This window comes from Chlorocebus sabaeus, chromosome 23 (assembly GCF_047675955.1).
Source record: "Chlorocebus sabaeus isolate Y175 chromosome 23, mChlSab1.0.hap1, whole genome shotgun sequence".
Lineage (NCBI taxonomy): Eukaryota > Metazoa > Chordata > Mammalia > Primates > Cercopithecidae > Chlorocebus > Chlorocebus sabaeus.
Genome location: NC_132926.1, coordinates 5097435 through 5122867, shown reverse-complemented (window position 1 = coordinate 5122867; position 25433 = coordinate 5097435). Strand labels below are relative to the sequence as shown.

General features: G+C 47.6%; 1 protein-coding gene across 6 annotated transcripts in view; it reads left to right on the top strand.

Moving 5' to 3' along the window:
* ZNF346 (zinc finger protein 346) overlaps window positions 1–25433 on the top strand; it is a 63985-nt gene that overhangs the window by 28425 nt on the left and 10127 nt on the right. Inside the window, exons 5-7 of one of the 6 annotated variants that reach the window (XM_008015396.3) lie at window positions 3378–3563; window positions 13781–13874; window positions 16557–18002. In XM_008015396.3, coding sequence (XP_008013587.1) covers window positions 3378–3563; window positions 13781–13874; window positions 16557–16644 — 368 coding nt within the window. In that variant the 3' untranslated portion in view covers window positions 16645–18002. Of the gene's footprint in view, window positions 1–3329; window positions 3564–5098; window positions 8394–13780; window positions 13875–16556; window positions 18003–25433 lie in introns of those variants that run through there. The other 5 variants (XM_008015395.3, XM_037992813.2, XM_073010497.1 and 2 more) reach the window with 5 other exon arrangements.

The window sequence follows — 25433 nt, the reverse complement described above, 5'->3', positions numbered from 1 at the left end:
CGGGTTCAAGCGATTCTCCTGCCTCAGCCTCCCAAGTAGCTGGGATTAGAGGTGCTCACCACCATGCCCAGCTAATGTTGTTTCTGTGGTTTTTTTGAGACAGAGTCTTGCTGTCGCCCAGGCTGGAGTACAGTGGTGCAACCTTGACTCACTGCAGCCTCCACCTTCTGGGTTCAAGCAATTCTCTTGAGTCAGCCTCCTGAGTAGCTGGGACTACAGGCGCCCACCACAACACCTGGCTAATTTTTGCATTTTTAATAGAGATGGGGTTTCACCGTATTGGGCAGGCTGGTCTTGAACTCCTGACCTCAGGTGATCCACCCACCTCGGCCTCCCAAAGTGCTGGGATTACAGATGTGAGCCACCATGCCCGACCAGTTTTGTATTTTTAGTAGAGATGGAACTTCACCATGTTGGTCAGGCTGGTCTCAAACTCCTGATCTCAGGTAATCCACCCGCCTCAGCCTCCCAAAGTCCTGGGATTACAGGCATGAGCCACCATGCCCTGCCTAATTTTTGTATTAGTAGCGATGGGATTTCATCATGTTGGCCAAGCAGATCTCTAACTCCTGATCTCAGGTGATTCACCTGCCTCTGCCTCCCAAAGTGCTAGGATTACAGGTGTGAGCTACTGCACCTGGCCATACAATTGCCTTCTATACGTTTTTTATTTAATATGACATTTGTATTTCCCCATGTTATTAAAAAATTCTTTATAAGCATTTTTAGTGACTGCATCATACCACATTTAACATTCCTCTAATGCTGAACATTTAATCTCCCCACCCCCCACTTTTTAGTGTTACAAATAACACTACAGTGAACATCCCTTTAGAATACTTTATTATATTTCAGTTTATTTTCTGGGAACAGACTCTATATCCCTCATTTTATTGGATGCACTTTAAATGGTTCTTCTAAACTTAACTTACCCTTTCACCTCTGATGCTTCTCTTCAGTATCTCAAAGAATGACCGTTCTCTCTTACAACCATTATATATCTCTTTTCTGATGTTAAAAATCTACATTAATTACAGAAAAGCCGGAAGATAGTAGGCCGGATGCAGTGGCTCATGCCTGTAATTCCAGCACTTTGGGAGGCTGAGGCGGGTGGATCACCCGAGGTCATGAGTTTTGAGACCAGCCTGACCAACATGGAGAAACCCCGTCTCTACTAAAAATACAAAATTAGCTGGGCATGGTGGCGCATGCCTGTAATCCCAGCTACTCGGGAGGCTGAGGCAGGAGAATCGCTTGAACCTCGGAGGCGGTGGTTGCAGTGAGCCGAGATCAGCCAGGCTGGTCTCAGAACTCCTGAGTCAGATCATCGGCCTGCCTCAGCCTCCCAAAGTGCTGGGATTACGGGCACGAGCCATTGCGCTTGGCCTGTAACTTGATTTTTTTACACTCTAACACCACAAACAGAATATTTTCTCATATTATAAGATATTCTACAACATGTACATTACTTTTTTAATGACTTGCTGAAACAAAATCAACGAGCAGAGAGATTGAGATTCCATCTCTACTGGAAAACCGTTGTGGGAAAGGCCAGAAAATCTCTTCTGGCTTGCCCAAAATCCTCAAAACTTCCCCAGTTGAAGTGATACAGGTATGGAAGAGCATCTGAGACGTCTCATCTCAGTCCTCCTGAGCCCCATCCGTCCTCCACCACTGGTGGGGGCTTCTGGGCCCCACATTTTTAAAGCAGTAGTTGCTAGGTTGACACCATTTCAGCCACACAGACTTGTTAGTGAGTTGTGGCATCCACTTTATGAGGCAGCAGCACAGCCTACAGTCAACATCTAGCCATATGTTGATGCACAAGAGGCTCACAGGTATGCCTACACCAGGTTCTGATTAACTGAATTCATTGGCCAGAATCAGGGATGTTTTCTGAAGGTGAAAGTAAGAGCTATAGCCTTCAGGTCTTCTTGCCACACTCTGGCAGCCTGGCGTAGCAAAGAGAGCATAGGCTTTAGGGTCACAGACCTGGCTTCACTCACTAGCTGGGTCACCTTGGGCAAGCCACTTCACTCGTCTGAGCCTCAGTTTTTCTGAATAATGTGGCAAAGTGATACCTACCTCATTGGGGTAGTTCTGAGGACCAAAGGAGAAAATACATATACAATACACACGACTAATTTTTTTTTTTTTTTTTTTTTTTCTTGAGACGGAGTTTCGCTCTTGTCACCCAGGCTGGAGTACAATGGCACGATCTCGGCTCGCTGCAACCTCCGCCTCCCAAGTTGAAGTGATTCTCCTACCTCAGCCTCCCGAGTAGCTGGGATTACAGGCACATGCCACCATGCCCAGCTAATTTTTGTATTTTTAGGAGAGATGGGGTTTCACCATGTTGGCCAGGATGGTCTCAATCTCTTTTTTTTTTTTTTTTTTTTTTTTTGAGACGGAGTCTCGCTCTGTCGCCCAGGCTGGAGTGCAGTGGCGCAATCTCGGCTCACTGCAAGCTCCGCCTCCCGGGTTCACGCCATTCTCCTACCTCAGCCTCCCGAGTAGCTGAGACTACAGGCGCCCGCCACTGCGCCCGGCTAATTTTTTTCTATTTTTTAGTAGAGACGGGGTTTCACCATGGTCTCGATCTCCTGACCTTGTGATCCGCCCGCCTCGGCCTCCCAAAGTGCTGGGATTACAAGCGTGAGCCACCGCGCCCGGCCGGTCTCAATCTCTTGACCTCATGATCCGCCCGCCTTGGCCTCCCAAAGCCCTGGAATTACAGGTGTGAGCAAAACACATAACTAAATGTTAATGGTCCTCTTTTCTCTCTGCTCAGCCTGTTAATATGCAATGTAGCCTAAAAGGCCTCCCTAGTGTGGTTACCTTTTCTAAATGACCCTGTATGAGCTCCAGGAACTCAAGCCTCAATTTCTGTATCTGTGCATTGGTTCCCAGCTCTGCAACTGTATTACTTCAAGGATGAGAATAAAACTCCCAAACTTTGTGTCCCACTTGCTGTGAAGTTCTGGGAAATGCTGAGGTATGCCTGCAAGAGTGCAAGTATGCATCTCTAGTCTATTGTAATTTGACAACTTGATAGCAGAAGTTCAGAGCCTCCTAAGAATATGAGAAAAATCAGGATTTGTGGGCTTAAAGTAGTTAAAGTTGCTGAATGAAATAGCCAGTCTTTGGGCTCCCTCAAATCTTCGCAGGTTTCCCAATTAGAGAATGCATTCACGTGTGTGATTCACACAGGCAGTGCCACATCTGCAAGTGGGATTAACTGGTGTCACAGCCCTTTCTATTCAGCATACTCAAAAGCCTGGCACCTTCTGGGTTTTTTCATTGTTTCTGTTTGAACTCTCTCACCGCAGCTCTGTCGAAACGCCTTACAAATCCTTTCCTTGTGGCCTCCACCTTAGCCTTGCACCAGAATAGAGAGATGATAGACCCAGACAAGTTCTGCAGCCTCTGCCATGCGACTTTCAACGACCCTGTCATGGCTCAACAACATTATGTGGGCAAGAAACACAGAAAACAGGAGACCAAGCTCAAACTAATGGCACGCTATGGGCGACTGGCGGACCCTGCTGTCACTGACTTTCCAGGTGAGGGGGCCTAGCTCACACCCAGTGCTGGACCAGGGCTTAGCCACTGGGGCTCCCTGGACCAGCCGACGTTGTGCTTTTCCTCCTTAGGTCTTGTAAGTAGGGTTTGCAAACTCAGATACCTACAGAAGCCAGATGAGAAATTAAAATGAGAGCCAGGAAGCGGATATGGTCAGCTGAAGAGTAAATGCCACTCCTACTCAGCTGTTACCATATCTTTCAGGTTTTCTCTCTTTTTTTTTTTTTTTTTTTTTTTTTGAGACGGAGTCTCGCTCTGTCGCCCAGGCTAGAGTGCAGTGGCCAGATCTCAGCTCACTGCAAGCTCCGCCTCCCGGGTTTACGCCATTCTCCTGCCTCAGCCTTCCGAGTAGCTGGGACCCAGGCGCCCGCCACCTCGCCCGGCTAGTTTTTTGTATTTTTTAGTAGAGACGGGGTTTCACCGGGTTAGCCAGGATGGTCTTGATCTCCTGACCTCGTGATCTGCCCACCTCGGCCTCCCAAAGTGCTGGGATTACAGGCTTGAGCCACCGCACCTGGCCTTGTTTTTTTTTTTGTTTTTTTTTTTCTTTTTTGAGATGGAGTCTTGCTCTGTCACCCAGGCTGGAGTGCAGTAGCACGATCTCAGTCCACTGCAAGCTCCGCCTCCCAGGTTCACGCCATTCTCCTCCCTCAGCCTCCCAAGTTGCTGGGACTACAGGCGCCTGCCACCACGCCCAGCTAATTTTTTTGTATTTTTGGTAGAGACGGGGGTTTCACTATGTTAGCCAGGATAGTCTCGATCTCCTGACCTCGTGATCCACCTGCCTCAGTCTCCCAAAGTGCTGGGATTACAGCCATAAGCCACTGTGCCCGGCCCTCTTTCAGGTTTTCCAAAGACTCTGGAAAGCCAGATTTATATAGAAATCCGTCTGTTTTTTTGTTTTTGTGTTTTTTTTGAGACGGGAGTCTCAAGCCACTGCGTCCGTCCTTTTTTTTTTTTTAAGAGGATCTCTTGCCGGGTGCAGTGGCTCACGCCTATAATCGCAATACTTTGGGAGGCTAAGGCGGGTGGATCATGAGGTCAAGAGAGCGAGACCATCCTGGCTGATATGGTGAAACCCCATCTCTACTAAAAATACAAAAATTAGCTGAGTGTAGTGGCACGCACCTATGGTCCCAGCTACTCGGGAAGCTGAGGCAGGAGAATCGCTTGAACCCGGGAGGTGGAGGTTGCAGTAAGCCAAGGTCGTGCTACTGCACTAGCAACAGAGCAAGACGCCATCTCAAAAAAAAAAAACAGGGTCTCTGTTTGTTGCCTGAGCTGGTCATGAACTCTTGGACTCTAGTGATCCTCCTACCTTGGCCGCCCAAAGTGCTGTGATTACAGGCATGAGCCATTACATGCAGCCTGCTTTTATCAAGTATGCATTTAAGTCTTGCCCAAAATATTTGTGTATTTTGGTTCTTTTAATGCTGTTTTAAAATGAACATTCCTTAAAGTTGACTGGAAAGGTGGTCTTCCTTATTTTGAGACTGAGTCTCCCTCTGTCACCCAGGCTGGAGTACAGTAGTATGATCTCGGCTCATTGCAACCTCCACCTCTCGAGTTCGAGCAATTCTCCTGCCTCAGCCTCCCAACTAGCTGAGACTACAGGCACATGCCACCATGCCCAGCTACATTTTGTATTTTTAGTAGAGACAGGGTTTCACCATGTTTGCCAGGCTGGTTTCAAACTTCTGACTTCAGGTGATCCGCCCACCTTGGCCTCCCAAAGTTCTGAGATTACAGGCGTGAGCCACCATGCCCCACCGATCTTCCTACTGCAAGCTCCACTTCCCGGGTTCATGCCATTCTCCTGCCTCAGCCTCCCGAGTAACCGGGACTACAGGCGCCTGCCACCACACCCGGCTAATTTTTTGTGTTTTTAGTAGAAACGGGGTTTCATCCTGTTAGCCAGGATGGTCTCAATCTCCTGACCTCGTGATCTGCCCGCCTCGGCCTCCCAAAGTGCTGGGATTACAGGTGTGAGCCACTGCGCCTGGCCCTAATTTTTTAACGTGTAACTTTAAATATATTGTAACTCATCAGGGTCTTTTTATAAAATCACCAACTTCACACTTACGGGAAAAATTAGAATGTAGGGACCATTTCTTATACATTAAGGGTAATTAAAAAAGACCTGGAAGAAGTTCAGTTTTCATGAATATTATACGGTTAAGAGAGGGAAAAAAATATCCACCTTGATGATAATTTTTCTTACATGTGTTCTTGTTTGCTGTGAATTCATTGGGAGAAAATATTTGCTGCCTTTTTACTGTACATTCCAATTGTATTCTTAAAACATTTCAAAGTCGATGTATATTTTAACATTTTGTGACATACTAACATGTTTTTAGAATATACTAGTCCACAGGGGATACATTTCAAAACCCCCCATAGATGCCTGAAATGGTGGATAATACCAAACCTTCTATATACTGTGTTTTTCTCTCTGAGAACCAACATGGCTCAGGCACTAATGAGCAGATAGCGTATACAGTGTGGTGAACAAAGAGATGATTCACATTCTGAACAGAGTACAGTGGGATAGCGTGGGGTTTCATCATGCTACTCAGAATAGCCAGCACTTTAAAAAACTTATGAATTGTTCATTTCTGGATTTTTTTTTTTTTTTTTTTGGATAGGGTCTTCTCTGTCACACAGGCTGGAGCACAGTGCTCAATTATGGCTCACTACAGTCATGAGCTCCCAGACTCAAGCATTCCTCCCACCTCAGCCTCCCAAATGGCTTAACCACAGGTGTGCGCCACCCCACCTGGCTACCTTTTTGTTTTTTGTAGAGTCAGAGTCTTGCCATGTTGCCCAGGCTGGTCTTGAACTCCTGGGCTCAAGTGATCCACCCACCTCGGCCTCCCAAAGTGCTGGAATTACAGACATGAGCCACCATGCCAGATCTGGCTTTTTTTTTTTTTTTTTTTTTTCTTTTTTGATACGTACTTTTGCTCTTGTTGCCCAGGCTGGAGTATAGTGGTGCCATCTTGGCTCACTGCAACCTCCACCTTCCAGTTTCAAGCACTTCTCCTGCCTCAGCCTCCCGAGTAGCTGGGATTACAGGTGCCTACCACCACGCCCGGCTAATTTTTTTTTATTTTTAGTAGAGGTAGGGTTTCACCATGTTGACCAGGCTGGTCTTGATCTCCTGACCTTGTGACCCACACAGCTCGGCCTCACAAAGTGGTGGGATTACAGGCATGAGCCACCTTACCTGGCCAGCATTTTTTATTTCGTATTTTTGGACTGCAGTAGACCACAGATAACTGAAACCATAGAAAGCAAATCTGCAGATGGTGAGTAGGGTGTGGTGGCGGGGCTACTGTAATAATTGCATAGTATAATCTATTACTCCAGAACAGAAAGACCTCAAGTGAACTTCACTAATTCGATTTACTTAGATTTCTGAGTAAAAACTGGTTCTATAAATTAAGAAATAGTAGCTTCTTTATGGTAAAGATACTTTTCTGAAAAGTAAACAATTGAAATTTTACTAATATATAGATTTTGCTACATATTACTATTATATATTACATTTACAAGTATGTAGGGTTTTTTTTTTTTTTTTTTTTAAAGACAGAGTCTCGCTCTGTCACCCAGGCTGGAGTGCACTGGTTCTATCTCGGCTCACTGCAACCTCCACCTCCTGGGTTCAAGCGATTCTCCTGCCTCAGCCTCCTAACTAGCTGGGATTATAGATGCCTGCCACCACACCAGGCTAATTTTTGTATTTTTAGTAGAGACAGGGTTTCATCATGTTGGCCAGGCTGGTCTCAAACTCCTGACCTCAGGTGATTCACCTGCCTTGACCTCCCAACGTGCTGGAATTACAGGCACGAACCCACCACACTCAGCCCTAATATGTCGATTTTTTTGAGACTTCATATAGCTATCCCTGAAACTGTGGGCACTAAGAGAATTTGAGAAAGTTACTTCATAAATGTGTGGAAACTGGAAATGGACTCCATATCTTTGGTAATAAAGGGGTAATGTCAGTGTTTTCCACATCCTGGTGTCTAGTCTAGAAAGACTTGGTAGGAGAAAAATATTAGGCTTTTCCAAAGGTTTTCTTAACATAAATTTGGCCTTGTTGAGTCCTTTTTAATTTGAACCAGCAAAGTATCTCCCGCTGCCTCAGGAATAACTTACTGATTAAAATCGAAAACTAGGGCCAGGCACAGTGGCTCACGCCTGTAATCCCAGCACTTTAGGACGCCAAGGTAGGTGGATCACTTGAGGTCAGGAGTTCGAGACCAGCTTGGCCAAAATGGCAAAACCCTGTGTCTACTAAAAATACAAAAATTGGCCGGATGCGGTGGCTCACACCTGTAATCCCAGCACTTTGGGAGGCCAAGGCAGGCAGATCACCTGAGGTTGGGAGCTCAAGACCAATCTGACCAACATGGAGAAACCCCATCTCTATTAAAAATACAAAAATTAACCAGGCATGGTGGCATACGCCAGTAATCCCAGCTACTCTGGAGGCTGAGGCATGAGAATCACTTAAACCCAGGAGGAGGAGGTTGCAGTGAGCCGAGATCATGCCACTGAACTCCAGCCTGGGCAAAAAAGCCAGACTCCATCTCAAAAAAAAAAAAAAATATTAGCTGGGCATGGTGGCATGTACTTGTAGTGCCAGCTACTCAGGAGTCTGAGTCAGGAGAATCTCTTGAACCCAGTTGCAGTGAGCTGAGATGACACCACTGCATTCCAACCTGGACGACAGAGCGAGACTCCATCTCAAAAAAAAAAAAAAAAAAACATCTAAAAAGTCAGGAAACAACAGGTGCTGGAGAGGATGTGGAGAAATAGGAACACTTTTACACTGTTGGTGGGACTGTAAACTAGTTCAACCATTGTGGAAGACAGCGTGGCGATTCCTCAAGGATCTAGAACTAGAAATACCATTTGACCCAGCCATCCCATTACTGGGCATATACCCAAGGGATTATAAGTCATGCTGCTATAAAGACACATGCACACGTATGTTTATTGCGGCACTATTCACAATAGCAAAGACTTGGAACCAACCCAAATGTCCATCAATGATAGACTGGATTAAGAAAATGTGGCACATATACACCATGGAATACTATGCAGGCATAAAAAAGGATGAGTTCATGTCCTTTGTAGGGACATGAATGAAGCTGGAAACCATCATTCTGAGCAGACTATCGCAAGGACAGAAAACCAGATACCGCATGTTCTCACTCATAGGTGGGAATTGAACAATGAAAACACTTGGACACAGGGTGGGGTACATCACACACTGGGACCTGTCGTGGGGTGGGGGGAGGGAGGAGGGATAGCATTAGGAGATATACTTAATGTAAATGACGAGTTAATAAGTGCAGCACACCAACATGGCACATGTATACATATGTAACAAACCTGCACGTTGTGCACATGTACCCTAGAACTTAAAGTATAATAAAATAAATAAAAAATTATTATTGAATGGAATATTCATTTTATGCTAGTTATTTCAAGTTCTTAAATACATAGAGGAACGTATTATAGAAAGACTTCAGTCTGTGGCTGGGTGTGGTGGCTCACACCTGTAATCCCAGCACTTTGGGAGGCCGAGGCGGGTGGATCACCTGAGGTCAGGAGTTAGAGACCAGCCTGGCCAACCTGGTGAAACCCCGTCTCCACTAAAAATACAAAAAATGAGCCGGGTGTGGTGGCAGGCGCCTGTAATCCCAGCAGGAGAATCACTTGAACCTGGGAGGCAGAGGTTGCAATGAGCCGAGATCGCGCCATTGCACTCCACCCTGGGTGACAAGAGTGAAACTCTATCTCAAAAAAAAAAAAAAAAAAAAGACCTGTGTCTCTTTAAGTTTTGTTTTTTCTCTTTTTTTGGTCCTTATGGAGAACAAATAAAGACTCTAAAACTAAGTTGTATATTATCAATTAGAGATGCAGGTGGCAATCAAGCCAAATAACATGACTTTAAAATCCCGTGTTCTTGGCCGGGCACAGTGACTCACACCTATAATCCCAGCACTTTGGGAGGCCGAGTTGGGTGGATCATTTGAGGTCAGGAGTTGAACACCAGCCTGGTCAACATGGCAAAACCCTGTGTCTACTAAAAATGCAAAAACATTAACTGGGCGTGTTGGCGTGCACCTGTAATCCCAGCTTCTCAGGATGCTGAGGCAGGAGAATTGCTTGAGCCTGGGAGGCGGAGGTTGTGGTGAGCCAAGATTGTGCCGCTGCACTCCAGTCTGGGCAACGGGGTGAGACCCTGTCTCAAAAAAATAAAAAGAAAAATCAGTTGTTTTTTGTTGTTGTGTTTTTTGAGACAGAATTTTGCTCTTGTTGCCCAGACTGGAGTGCAATGGCATGATCTCGTCTTACTGCAGCCTCCGCCTCCTGGGTTCAAGCAATTCTCCTGCCTCAGCCTCCCGAGTAGCTGGGATTACAGGCATGCGCCACCACAGCCGGCTAATTTTGTATTTTTAGTAGAGACGGGGTTTCACCATGTCAGCCATGCTGATCTCAGACTCGTGACCTCAGGTGATGTAGCCGCCTCGGCCTTCCAAAGTGCTGGGATTATAGGTGTGAGTCACCGTGCCCAGCCTGAGATCATAGATTTTCAAGAGGACTTGGATTTGAAGAAAATTGATACTTTTTTATTTAAAAAAAAAAAAATAGGCAGAGAGGCAGGGGTATTAGATCCCCTTTTGATAGGAATATATACATTATAATTTTAATTTCCACACATTCCTATAAATAGATATAATTTCGACCACTTCACAAAGAGGTTGAGACCCAGAGTGAATGGTTGCAGCTCATACAGCTGATAGGACCTTGATATTAATAAATGTTGATATCACTTTGGGTCTTTAGCTCTGTGTGGCCCCAAACCTTACACTCCTTCCACCTGCCTCCAACTCTGAGCATACTTGGCAGGAGGCTTTCCAAGTATAGAATGTCTGGCAGAGGCACTGAGCCCCACTCTATCCCCCTTCTTACTTACAGAGGTAGGCTGTTGACCTAGAATATGCAGGCAGTGACTTCAACTGACAAGGATTCTACCTTAGCAAAGAATTCAGGTGTTTCTGTTTTTGTAGAGATGGTTCCACCATATTGGCTAGGCTGGTCTGGAACTCCTGGCCTCAAGTGATCCACCCACCTCGCCCTCCCAAAGTGCTGGGATTACAGGCATGAGCCCGGCCTATCTAGGTTTGTTAACAGCTTGACTTCTCCCTGCTGGCTTCGTTCAAAGCCACTCATTCATTTAGTTCATTCATTTAGTCAAGTCATCTAACACTTACTGATGGGAGCTATGGCCCAGGGCTTGGGCTCGGTGCTCTCACATTTCATTACCTGATATAATCCTGACAATAACTCTGTTGAACAACTTTGATTATCACCATTTTACAGATGAGGATATTAAAACCAGAAAGATGAAGTGATTTGCCCAGGGTTCCGCACTAAAGAGTGGCAGAGCCTGAGCCCACATTGAAACCCAGTGTAGTTCTGTGTTGGATCCAGAGACTAGTTCCTGAGGGTCCCTGACAAGTGTCTCATGGCAAGTATGGATCTACTGTAAAATGACCTAGGGTATCCAAATCCCACCGGGGCAAATGCATCATCTACCAAGCAGATCAAATGAGGCTTAGAGTGGTTTTATACTCCAGCCTTGCGTTTCTCTCATATTTACCAGAGAAGGCCAGAACTAAAACCTACATAGCATTCAGGCAAATCCTTCTTGCCCCCAGAGCATTGAATGTCCCCTCCAGGTTACTGAAATCCTTCTCTGCTTCACCCCATCACTTACTCTCCCTAATTAGGGTCTTGTCTCCCACTCAGTAGAGCTGGTTTCTGAGCCCCATGTTGGTCCCCCAGTTTCTTCAGCTTTTATATACAAGTTTTCAAGTCTTACTAAATTCATAGATAGTCAATAAGTATTTATTGGACTTTTACCTAATATGTACCAGGCATGGTGGTATATATGTAGTAAACAAGACAGGTATTGTCTATGTCCTTATGGAGCTTACAGTCTAGCAGAGAATACAGGCATTGAGCAAATAGTTACAACTGTGACAAACTTTAGAAAAAAAGACAAATGCAAGACTGTGGGCATAAAATGAGGGGAGATAAGATGGGGGACAGGGATCAAGAAAGGCCCCCCAGAGGGCAAGTAGGATAGTGTGGGACATAGTGATGTGGAGGAAATGAGCAGGTGTCCACGCATGACTTTGTGGGTCATGTTAGGGAGGTGGGCCTTTACCCTAAGAGCCCTGGGAAGCCGTTGCCAGTTTGAGTTTTATGGGCAGATCATCCTGGTTCCAATGTGAAGAGGTTTGGAGCCTGGGCAACATGGCAAAACCCCACCTCTACAAAAAAAAGAAAATACAAAAATTACCCAGGTGTGGCCGGGCACGGTGGCTCACGCCTGTAATCCCAGCACTTTGGGAGGTCGAGGTGGGTGGATCACGAGGACAGGAGTTCAAGACCAGCCTGGCCAACATGGTGAAACCCCGTCTCTACTAAAAATACAAAAATTACCTGGGCATGGTGGTGCACGCCTATAATCCCAGCTACTCAGGAGGCTGAGGCAGGAGAATCGCTTGAACCCAGGAGACAGAGGTGCCTCCACTGCACTCCAGCCTGGGCGATAGGATGAGACTCTGTGTCAAAAAAATCAAAAATAAGTTGTGGGGCTGGGCACGGTGGCTCAACGCCTATAATCCCAATCCCAGCACTTTGGGAGGAGACCAAGGCAAGCAGATCATCTGTGGTCAGGAGTTTGAAACCAGCCTGGCCAACAAGGTGAAACCCTGTCTCTACTAAAAATACAAAAATTAACCAGGCATGGTGGCACACACCTGTAGCCCCAGCTACTTGGGAGGAGAATCGCTTGAACCCTGGAGGCAGAGGTTGCAGGGAGTGGAGATCATGCCATTGCACTCCAGCCTGGGAACAAGAGCAAAACTCCATCTCTAAATAAATAAGTTGTGGGCCGGGTGCAGTGGCTCACTCCTGTAATCCCAGCACTTTGGGAGGCCGAGGCAGGCAGATCATGAGGTCAGGAGATCGAGACCATCCTGGCTAACACGGTGAAACCCCGTCTCTACTAAAAATACAAAAAATTAGCCGGGCGTGGTGGCGGGCGCCTGTAGTCCCAGCTACTCAGGAGGCTGAGGCAGGAGAATGGCGTAAACCCGGGAGGCGGAGCTTGCAGTGAGCCGAGAGATGGTGTCACTGCACTCCAGCCTGGGCGACAGAATGAGACTCTGTCTCAAAAAAATAAGTTGTGGTATAATTGGTTTGAGGTTAAGAAAAGCTAAGGATCATGCCGGGCACAGTGGCTCACACCTATAATCCCAGCATTTTGGGAGGCCGAGGCGGGTGGATTGTGAGGTCAAGAGAGCGAGACCATCCTGGCCGACATGATAAAACCCCGTCTCTACCAAAAATACAAAAATTAGCTGGGCATGGTGGCACACGCCTGTAGTCCCAGCTACTCAGGAGGCTGAGGCAGGAGAATCCCTTGAACCCGGGAGGCAGAGGTTGCAGTGAGCCGAGATCGTGCCACTGCACTCCAGCCTGGCCACAGAGCTCAAAAAAAAAAAAAAGAAAAAGCTCAGAAAGGAAGGAATCTAGCTAAGGTCACATGAAAGCAGAACCAGCAGTTCAGTTCCCTCTCCTGGCTCCTCACTCACTACTAGACCATGTGGGAAGAGCCACTTTGTCATTGGAGCAACCCTGGTAAAGTGAGATACGGTCTGTGATTCCCAGGGTAGAAAGACAGATTGATTTTCATAACCAGCGTTCTCATTAATTACTGTTACTGCGAGCCCTAGGAGAGTGGCACCTTCCCAGAGATCTCTCAGTGAAGGGCATCCTTAATGAGGCCAGTTAGCACAGTCAAGGTAGAAAAGACACCAAATGTCACTTCTTTGTTCTGTCATTCTTTTATCACTCAGCTAGTCTGGGCCAGGCTCTATGCTGGGACGGGGGACACAGGAATGAGGATGTTCCCAACCCCAGGAAGCACACAGGCACGCAGTCTGTGCCTCCTGAGCACTGTGGCCTCTGGGTTCTCACCAGGGCCAGCAACCTCACCTCGCCTCACCTGTCAGTCCTTAGAAGGGCATTTGTACACTCTGAAAAGCAACAGTCTTCAGGTTACTTCTTACTGGATAACTAAGATCTTGATTTTGATGTGTTTCAGCTGGAAAGGGCTACCCCTGCAAAACATGTAAGATAGTGCTGAACTCCATAGAACAGTACCAAGCTCATGTCAGCGGCTTCAAACACAAGAACCAGTAAGTAACCATTTTTTGAAATTCTAGGATCCATAGCAGGAGCCCGGGACTTCTGCGTCAGAACAAAGCCAGGTAGTTCTGGGCCGAAATGGAATCCTGGCAGCCTTTTTTCAGTGAACAGAAGATAAATCATTTAACAGGAACAAGTGTCTCCTCTATATGTGTTTCTCTACCAGCTTCTGCCCAGTCTTTGGACCTGTTGGGCTGAAGGTTTTAATAGAGAAGCATACATGATTTTCTTGGTGGAACCCTAAGAACACCTGGCTTTCCTGGTCTGTAGCACTCTGGGGAAGTGTTTTTCCACTGGCCTGGAGACCCTATCCTTTGCTGGCAGGAGTTCCCTCTATAGGTCTTTATCAAATATGACCAGGCTCTCTCATTCATTAATCAAATATATATTGAGCATCTTCTGAATGGTGGCCAAGACAGACCCAGCCTCTGCTCTCATGACCTTACAGCCTGGTGAAAGGAAACAGACTAAGCAAGTAAACAACCAATAATCACAGATTGTGATAAGGGTTTTGAAGGAACCAGGTGAACGGAGAGTTACCTGTTCATGGTAATCTTGGAAGTGACTAACATTCCTTGAGCCCCTCTTCTGTTGCAGGCCATATGTCAAGCATATTTTCTCAGGTAATCCTTCCAGTCCTGAGAGGAAAGATAATTATTCCCATTTTACACATATAGACAACCAGCATTCAAAGTGGTGATGTGAATGAAGCATGGTCATGATTCAAATTGAAGCCTATCTGGCCCACAGCATGCTCCTCCCAAGGCGTCAGGCTCAGAAGTAGGTTATGGCACCGTTGATATGAAGAGGATAGGGCCTGGTCTGGAGGGCCTACGTGGTTCTGTCCCTTCCTCTCTGAAGGGAAATGTGTGGTATGAGCAGTGTGCCACAACATAACCTTTTTTTTTTTTTTTTTTTTTTTAGTAGAGATGGGGTTTCACCACGTTGGCCAGGCTGGTCTCAAACTCCTGAGCTCAAGTGATCCGCCTGCCTCGGCCTCCCAAAGTGTTGGGATTACAGGTGTGAACCACTGCACCTGGCCCCAGCATAACCTTCTGAGATGGGTAGCAGAATTCCCGTTTTACGGACAAGGAAACTGAGTGTCAGGCGGGCAAGCTGCTGAAATGTTTGTTTGACTTTGGTCATTGATTTTGCTTTGCTCATTGAGCTGAATGATTTAAAGGTGGTGGAAACACAGAGTATTGGTGTGAAAAATGTCCTTAGTTCTCTCTACTCTGCCTGGAGTCTCCTCTCTCATACTGTAGCAGATCATCCTCTTTACCTGTGGATATGTTTTTTACTTTGGGGGTACTCTTAGGTATAGACTTGAGACAAGCCCCAGCAACTCAGTCCCACAGTGTTTCAGCATACATACCTCCCTTGCAGCTTGGATGATGGCAGTTGCAACAGACAACCTGAAGCCAACCAGAGCCGCGCCATGGGGCTACCCAGACCTGAAAGTGCTAGTGTTGTTCACTGTTCTCTTGCTAAACTTTCCAGCATTGTGACCTTGGGCAAGTCAGTAAGTCTCTAATTCTCCCAATATGGACAATGTAGTAAGACCCCAACTACAAAAAATAAAGTTAGCCAGGTGTGGCGATGCACACCTGTAGTCCCAACGACTTGAGAGGCTGAAGTGAGAGAATAGCTTGAGCCCAGGAGGTGGAGTGTGCTTTGAGTTGCAGTGAGCTATGATGGCACCACTGTACTCCAGCCTGGGTGCCTGAGTGAGATCCTGTCTCAAAATTTTTAAAAAGCCTCTAATTCTGTAAGGATAAAGCTATAATTTGTTGAACACCTGATTTCAGTCTCATTAAATTCTCAACAAAAGATATGAAATTAGGATATCCCCCCACCCCTGCCTTTTACAACCAAAGAAAGCCTAATTATCAGATAGGTTAATTGACTTGCCCAAGTTCACTTAGTTACTTGGAGTTAGACCTAGGATTCAAGCCTGTTTGACTTTGAAGCCCATTCATTTTTACTCTGCCACTACCAAATGGAATGAGTTTGTATAGGGCCCTGTAGGCAGTGGTTTGGTATAGTGAAAAGGCATTGGCTACAGTCCTGAACCTACCACTTAAAAACATACTTTGTGGCCGGGGCTCACGCCTGTAATCCCAGCACTTTGGGAGGCCGAGGCGGGTGGATCACCTGAGGTAGGGAGTTGGAGACCAGCCTGGCCAACCTGGAGAAACCTTGTCTCTACTAAAAGTACAGGTATCAGCCGGGCGTGGTCGCGGGCACCTGTAATCCCAGCTACTTGGGAGGCTGAGTAACGAGAATCGCTTGAACCTGGGAGGCAGACGTTGTAGTGAGCAGAGATCACGCCACTGCACTCCTGTCTGGGCGACAAGAGCGAGACTTCATCTCAGGAAAAAAAAAAAAAAAAAAAAAAGAAAACATACTATGGGCCAGCCACTTAAACTTTCTGAACTTTACTTTCCTTGTATGTAAAATGAGGATGCTGCTTCTCACCTTGCTAGAATTGCCATGAGGATGGAATGATGGAAGCTAAGCATCCAGCATTCTGCCAGCCCACAGTGGACCTCAGTGAAGGAAAGGTGCCCTGCCTATTACTCCAAGGCCCTAACAGGGCAGTGCTATCGTTGCAATAAGCCAATACAGCTGCCACACACTGACCCTGTTCCTTTGTTCCTTCTCAAATACAGGTCACCAAAAACAGTGGCATCATCCCTGGGCCAGATTCCAATGCAAAGGCAGCCCATTCAGAAAGATTCAACCACCTTGGAAGACTAGAGGTGATTCTGCCCAGCATCCCATGTTGGGCCAGCCGTGAGCCAGCTTCCCGTGACTGCTCAGCCCTTGGCTCCCTCTCACTCCTTGTTCTCACCAGGAAAGTACACAGGCCTGAGGCAGCATTGGGCCACAGACAGCCTCTGATTGGTCCAGGCTGATTCACTCCTGCTGCTCCCCTTTGGCAGGGGTCCTGTAGGCCATGACAGGGGAGGCAAGGGTATCGAGAGACCTGGGGTCTCACCAGGTGGCAGTTTGGAGGGTGGCTTTCCCCCTTCCCCAGCCCCTCTGGGCCATAGGTGCTGAGGCCCCAGCCACTTGTCTTTCCTCTAAAGGTCAGTTTTGGGCCAGTTCCTGCAACTAAAGAACAGAGATCTCCCTGGACCCTAGACATTTCCAGTGAAACCTGGAACTTTCATGTCAAACCTGGGCTGAGGCAGGAAACAGAGGAAATGGCTGCAACATGGAAGCTTGGAGCTAATACAACACTCTGCCTTCCCCCAAAAGGTGCAGGCTTTCCTGAGCCTTAGACCAGATATGGCCAGTTGCGCAGGTTTCTGCCAACTGTGAAGTCTCCTCCTGGAGCGGTGACAGAGTCTTGGCGGAGCATTGCTCCCCCCGCTGCCCTCTCCACGGTTCCTGAATGGTGCTAAGGATCTGCAGCAGTTAGCAACGAGCTGGGGCTGGGGGCGGCCCCCATGTCCACTGGGATTATAGGACTCTCCAGTGGGGATGGGACCTTTCCCCTCCTCCATCAGAGGTGCTCTGACCCAAGGTCACATGGGAAAGTGCCCCACATGCAAGTCTCCCTGAGGGTTCTGCCCCTAAAGGCAAACTGCCTCATGCCAGCCGGCTGTGAGGTTCATTGCTACCCTTGGCCCTACTCGTCCTCTCTTCCCCCTTGTGCAGCAGACCACCTTGCCCAGGTTGCTGTGGTGCTAGCCTTCCCCATCATCCACCAGGCAATTTCTGGGTCCCAGGGAAAGAAATAGAGAGCTGATGCAGGTTTCTACAGTGAGGAGCAGGTGTCCCCCAGGCCCCACACCCAGATTTCTCTGTCTTTACTGTTTTGTGGCCTGGGACTGAGTCCACAGGGATACAGTTTTCCTTGTAGCTTTGAGGCAAGAATTCCAAGGAGTGTCACCATCAGAGGCTTCTCCTCATTTTGTCAGAGAAGCCCCTAGCTGCTCTCGTGGCCTCCTTTCCCCACTCCCTATCCCTTCACCTGTGAAATGCCTTTGCTTTGCATATTGTATGGATGTGTGTGTGTGTGTGTTTGTGTGTATGTGTGTGCTTATGTGTGTGTCTAATGCTCTGTCTCTTGGTCACTGAAGCATCCAAATAAAGAATTTCCCCCATGAGCCAGACTGCAACTTAACAGACCTAGGGTTTTGAGCCATATTGCCACTGGATCTAGTATGTCCGTCTTGACCCCTCACCCCCGCCCCATTCAGACCTCAGTAGTCCCCAGTAGTCATTTTAGGAGTTGGGACAGAGTCAAGCACCCTGTGAAAGTCTCCCTTGAGTTCAGGTGCTCTGAACTCAATACAGCCTCATCTTCTCATCCACCTTCTCCTGCTTCTCCTGTCACATAGGGCCTTGTGAAGGTCTTTAAAGGGTTTAAGCTGGGGATCTGCTTTATGTTTGAGAGAATTCTGGCTGTTGTGTAAAGGAATGCAGGGAGGGGCAGGAAAAGAGACAAGGTGGCCAGTATGGAAACTGTGTCCAGTATGGCTTTCCAGGCCAATCACTTAGGGCAGAGACCCAGCCTTATTCATCTCTACTTCCTGATGTCCATAGTGGTGTGTCATGAAGTTTTACTGAATGAATGAATGAGGTGTATGAGGAGAGATGGTTTTTTCCTGCTCAGCTCTTACACAGTGATAGGTTTGTTCCATGGGACTTATCATAGGCCTGGTGATTCTTGAAACAGCATTTTCCATAACTCAAAAATGAGCTGAGGAGTGTTACGGCCAGCTGTGGTGGCATGCACCTATAGTCCCAGCTGCACAGGAGGCCAAGGCAGAAAGACCATTCAAACCCAGGAGGTCCAGCCTGTAGTATGCTATGATCATGCCTGTGAATAACCACTGCACTCTAGCCAGGGTAACATAAGAAGACTCTATCTCCAAAAAAAAAAAAAGAAAGTATAAAAATAAATGTTAAGGCCAGGTGCCATGGCTCATGCCTGTAATCCAGGCACTTTGGGAGGCCAAGGCAGGTAGATAACCTGAGGTCAGGAGTTCGAGACCAGCCTGGCCAACATGGCAAAACTCTGTCTCTATAAAAAATGCAAAACTCAGCTGGGCATGGTGGCATGCATCTGTAGTCCCAGCTACTCGGGAGGCTGAGGCAGGAGAATTGCTTGAACGCGGGAGGCGGAGGGTTGCAGTGAGCCGAGATCGTGCCACTGCACTCCAGCCTAGGTGACAGAGCAGGACTCCTGTCTCCAAAAAAATAAATAATAAATTTTAAAAGAAGATAGCCGGGTGTGGTGGTGCATGCCTGTAGTCCTAGCTACCTGGAAGGGTGAGGCAGGAGGATCGCTTTAACCATGAGTTCAAGGCAGCAGTGAGCTATGATTATGCCACCGTACTCCAGTCTGGACAACAGAGCAAGAAAGACCCTGTCTCTAAAAAATAATAATTTTTAAAATTTAAAAAAAGAAAGGGGTGTTATGGCCTCAAGAGCTCTTTGTCCATCCTTTACTGTAGACAGCCAGGTTTGAGGAAGGGGCCCAGGCAGCCTCAGCTCCCATTCAGCAGCACTCAGCCCCTGCTCCTGGTCTGCTGTGACAGGCTCTACACAACCCCAGGGAAGGTTCTCAGCTTCCCAAGATCAGACTGCTCCAGCAATTCACCAGGGTCCTTCTAAGCCACCTAGTATGTCGGATTCAGCCCCAGCTACCAAGCAAGGAAATGAAGGGCAGGGGGTCAGTGGGCTATCATACCGTGAGCCTCCGGCCTGCAAGACCACTTTGTAGTCCCTGCCGCTGTGTGGCCAGCCCTGTTGGTAAGGGGACCTAGAGATTAACACTATCTTGCCCTTGGGGGTTCACACACGGTCAAAGATCATGATGACAATGATAAGAAAGCCCAGGATGAGAAGCTGACTCAGTCAAGGGTATGAAAAAGCTGGAGAGGTTGGGAAGCTAGCATTTGATCTGCGTAACAACCTTTGAGCTAAGAGTTGATATTCCATATAGAGAAGGAGGCCAGGCAGGGTGGCTCACACCTGTAATCCCAGCACTTTGGGAGGCCGAGGCGGGTGGATCACTTGAGCCAGGAGTTCAAGACCATTCTGGCTAACATGGTGAAATCCCATCTCTACAAAAAATAAAAAATAAAATAAAAACCATGGAGAGAAGGAACAAGGCTGAAAGAGGTGTCATGATTTGCCCAAGGTCTTGCCTCTAAGAAGCGACAAAATGGAGAGTAGAATCCAGTTCTCTAGACTTGCTCTGGAACCCTTTACAAGTAAGGACCAGAGTCTCCCCACATGGCCCCTGCAGCCTGCCTCACCCATCTCCTACCAGTGCCATGGTCTCACAGGGTGAGCAGTCACTCGGGGAAGGGGCAGTACCCACAAAACAGATGAGATAAGACTCAATGTTTATATTCCAAGTCCCTCCATTTTTCTCATAATTTTGTCCATTCCCAGTGTATTAGATTCTAATTATTAAACTGTTGGAAACCCAAATCAGGCCAGGCGCGGTGGCTCACGCCTGTAATCCCAGCACTTTAGGAGGCCAAGGCGGGCAGATCACAAGGTCAGGCGATCGAGACCATCCTGGCTAACACGGTGAAATCCTGTCTCTACTAAAAATGCAGAAAAATTAGCCGGGCATGGTGGCGGATGCCTATAGTCCCAGCTACTCGGGAGGCTGAGGTGGGAGAATGGCATGAACCCAGGAGGCAGAGCTTGCAGTGAGCCGAGATCACGCCACTGCACTCCAGCCTGGGCGACAGAGCAAGACTCCATCTCAAAAAAAAAAGAAAGCCAAACCAAAGCGATTAGCTAAAAAAGTGAATGTATTGATTCACTTAATGAAAAATCCACATACAGTGATAGCTGGACCCATACTCGGAGCTGGTCTCATCAGGAAGAATTTTCTGTCCTTCTGCTGTCCTCTGTGTGCCCTCTCTCAGGGGTGCCAAGGTGGCCACCAGCGGCCCCAGGCTTCTATCCTGATACGTTAGTAACAACAGTGGAAAGAACACCTTTCTCCACTAGTTCCAACAGAATATCTGGGATTGCCTCCACTGCTTTAGTCCTGTTCTCATCCCTGAATTAATCCCTGTGGCTAGGGGAAAAGGCACTCTGATTTGGGGCCTGGGTCATGTGCCTAAAGCTGAGTCACCTCCACCTAAAACGTATTGAGAGAGGGAGTGACGCAGCCCCAAAAGAAGAAAGTTGTAGGGCTCTTTCCAGATTGAGGGGGATGGATACAGGGGGAAGAGGGGGCAAAAACAACTGTGCACCATACCCAGAAATTGTTTAACTGCTTCCTTTTTTTCCCGAACTTTTTTAGGTACACCACACATTCAGTAATGTGCACCAATTTTAGGCTTCAATTTGATGAGTCCTCACTTATATGTATACATTAGGGCAGTCACCCTCCATATCAAGATACAGAACATTGCCAGGTCCCCAAAACATTCCCTCTTTTCCCCTCCTAGTCAGTGTCCCCCAGAAGTAACCACTATTTTGACCTCTATCATTGTAGATTAGTTTTGCTTGCTCTTGAGCTTTATGAAAATGGAATCATACATTTTACACAATATTAGTTTGTGGAATTCACCCACGTTACTGTATGTCTCAGAAGTTCAGTTTTTTTTTCAGCCAGGCACAGTGGCTCATGCCTGTAATCCCAGCACTTTGGGAGGCCAAGGTGGGCACATCACTTGAAGTCAGGAGGTCGAGACCAGCCTAGCCAACATGGTAAAATCCTGTCTCTACTAAAAATACAAAAATTAACCGGTCATGGTGGTGGCGCATGCCTGTAATCCCAGCTGCTCGGAGGCTGAGGCAGGAGAATCGCTTGAACCCAGGAGGCAGAGGTTGCGAGTGAGCTGAGATCACGCCACTGCACTCCAGCCTAGGTGACGTAATAAGACTCTGTCTCAAAAAAAAAAAAAAAGTTGAGTTTTTTCATGCTGTGTAGTGATGCTTTATTTGAATATGGCACAATTTAGCCATCCTACTTTTTTGTTTTTGTTTTTGAGACGTTCTCACTCTGTCACCCAGGCTGGAATGCAGTGGTGCCATCAAGACTCACTGCAGCCTCAACCTCCTGGGCTCAAGTGATCCTCGCACCTCAACCTCCCACGTAGCTGAGACTACAGGCACATGCCACCACACCAGCTAATTTTTTCTATTTTTTGTAGAGATGGGGTCTCACTCTGTTGCCCAGGCTGGTCTCAAACTCCTGGGATCAAGCGATCCACCCACCCCAGCCTCCCAAAGTACTGGGATTACAAGCGTGAGCCACCACGCCTGGCCCAGCCGTCCTGTTGAGGACAATTGGGTTGTTCCTGGTTTGGGGGTATCATAAAACTGCTATGAAGGATTTTGTACATGTTGCTTGGTACACATGTTCACTCATTGACTTAGGCGTGGGATCATAGAGTAGGCATACGTTTAGCTTGTCTAGACACTGCCAGACCGTTTTCCAAAGTGGCTCTATTGACTTACATCCTCACCGGCGGTGTGTGGGAGCTCTAGCAGCTCCATGTCTTGGTTAGCACTTGGTGTTGTCAGTTTTTTTAATATTGGCCATTCTGGTGTATACAGCAGGCAAGCATGAGAGGGAGCCCCTGCTCGTGGCTCTAGTGCCTAGGGACGGTCTCAGAGAGGCATCAGCTCTGGAGAGGTAGTCTAGTGTAGTGGCGAAAACTCAGGTTCTGGGAAGCAAGCAGCTAAGGTTCGGATCCCAGCTCTGCCATCACAAAGCTGCCTCAGGGTGGAACATTAGTACCTACCTCATAGGGTTATTGTGAGAATTAAAAGAATAGATAGATACGAAATAATTAATAGTGCCTTACACATGATAAATGCTATGTAAATGGTAACTGCTGCTCTTTCTGTTGTTGACCTGAAGTAAGCCCTGAGTGCCCCTGGAGCGGGGGTAAGGCCACAAGCAGATGGCATCTGGCATAGCCCCATGTAATAAGATTCAGTGATTTATGAAATGCCAGAATCCTAATTCGATCTGACTGAGGCGGGGGGAAAAGTAGCAGAGTGGCTACAAGTGATTCTTTACTGGGGTCCAGCGAAAAGTCACCCTTCGCTACTGGGGAGCCCCTGCTTATCCCAGGCCCAGGGCTCTTTGGCCAGTGACACTACTCAGGTGTCACACCTGAGGGGAAGAAATGGAATCATGCATGAAATGGAAATAAGAGGAAGTGGAATCATGCTCTTAGCCCAGAGCTAGATGCAAAGCAGCTGTTTGAATATAACAACCCACCAGTGCAGACACATCTAGACATGTACCTATATAGCCGCCAATGAGGGATGGCATGAGGGACAATGGCCTGGGATTCAGGGGCCCTAAGTGTTGGTCTGAGCACTGCCACCAGATATATGTGACCCGAGGCCTTGATACTGTCTTGTGAAGTGGAAGTTAGAAGAAATCACAGTTCCCAGCTCAAATCCTAAAGAAGTAGCAATGAACAGGTAGAGTTTCCTCCCAGAGCCCTAAGCCAGGTGTGGTGCACGTGCCTGTAATCCCAGCTGCTCAGGAGGCTGAGGCAGGAGGATCGCTTGAGCCCAGGAGTTCAAGTCCAGCCTGGACAACATAGTGGGAGCCTCTTAAAAAAAAAGAAGAAAGCCCTTCCCTCACAGCAGTCCCTGCCACATGAGCTGTCCCCACCCCCAGACCAGATGCTCTGATGAGCAGTCACTAGTGTAAAATACAATAGGAAGAACATTTTCTCCCTCTGACCATCCATCCACCTAACCTCACCTTTCTGCCCTTTGAAAAGCCCTATTACAGAGACAGGGCAGACCCGTCCCTGGCCTGGCTCTCCCAAGCTTACTGTTCATATATGCTCCTTCCTCTGTCTAGGAATATTAAAACGCTGAAGAAACCTTCTGGTTCTGTAAATGGTCAACTCCACAGCACAATGACCCCATTAGCCACTAGGTGGAGTCCGCTTCTTTTTTCCGGCAAGGTAGACCCGCCCTGGGACTTTACTGTTTGATTTAATGGGAAGAGAACAGGGTGACTTCAAGAGCCTCTGTATTTCCTATTTCAGTGAACCCTCAGGACAACTGGAGAAGACTTGATTTCACAGGGGAAAGTCAGGGACAAAGTCTTGCAGAGCTTATACAACCAAGAAGTAGCCTTGGAGAGAGATTTGATCTTAGCACATCTGCTCATTCCCAAGGCCGATTTCTGGTTCCCTCAGGACATTTCCCTCAGAGGCCCTCTCTGTTTGAGGGCTGTAACTCAGTCATCTGTCTAGGAGTACACCTGATGTCAGGCCAGCTCCACAGCCCTTCTTTTCCTTTTCTCCTTTGAGTGACAAACCTGCTCCATTCTCAGACCCTGTGGTTCCGAGGGACCGATTCCAGGAGTGAGCCTGTGACCCACCTGAGTAATCACAGTCACAGTCTTCAGCTGTTAGTGTGCAGCATGTAAGGACAGCCTGCTTCAGAACTAAGCCAACACAGAGGAGGCTGAGCTCGGTGGCTCCCACCTGTAACCCCAGCATTTGGGAAGCCAAGGCAGGCAGATTACTTGAAGCCGGGAGTTCAAGACCAGCCTGGCCAACATGGTGAAACCCAGTCTCTACTACAAATACAAAAATTAGCCAGGCATGGTGGCGTACGTCTGTAGTTCCAGCTACTCAGGAGGCTGAGGCAGGAGTATCGCTTGAACCCGGGAGGTGGAGGTTGCAGTGAGCTGAGATCATGCCACTGCACTCCAGATGAGGAGACTCGTTTCTGATGACTATCTGGATCCAGCTATGCCTGAAGCTAATATCCCCCAGGACTTTCTAGTTTTGACTTTTCCTGAAGTCAGCTGGAGTTGAGTTTCTATCACTTGCGACCAAGATTTCTGCCTAATACTTGCTCCAACTCGCCTTGTCAACCTAGGGACCTCCATTCATCCAGAGATCACTGGCCCCCAAGGCCAAGTTGGCTGCCCTTTGTGCTCCCAGATGCCCTGTGTTCCCCTCTAGCATAGCCCTTAATATGCTGTGTTATGGTGATCTAATTCCCTGTCTCTTCTTTTAGACTAGAGGCTGCTTGAGGGCAGGAACTGGGTCTAGAAATTGCTTGAGGGCAGGAATTGGGTCTTATGATACTGCATCCCTGGTCCCTAGCATAGGACTGTGGTTATGTTTTAATAACTGCTTGGTGATTGAATACGTTAATGAATAAATGAGTAAAAATGGGTATGGTCTGGTCGGGACCATTGCTGGGATTTCACAGGAAAGACATTTATTTTGTTTGTTTTTTGAAACAGTCTCACTCTGTCACACAGGCTGGAATGCAGGTGCAAACACAGCTCATTGCAGCCTCGACCTCCCTGACTCAAGTGATCCTCCCACCTCAGCCTCCCGAGTAGCTGGGACTTCAGGTGCACACCACCACACCCAGCTAATTATCTTATTTTTTGTAGACACAGGGTCCCACTGTGTTGCCCAGGCTGGTCTTGAACTCCTGAGCTCAAATGATCCTCCCATCTCGGCCTACCAGAGTGCTGGGATTGCAGACATGAGCCACCATACCTGGCCAGAAAGACTTATTGAGGGAGATGATCCTCTAGTGGTCATGAAGGTCAA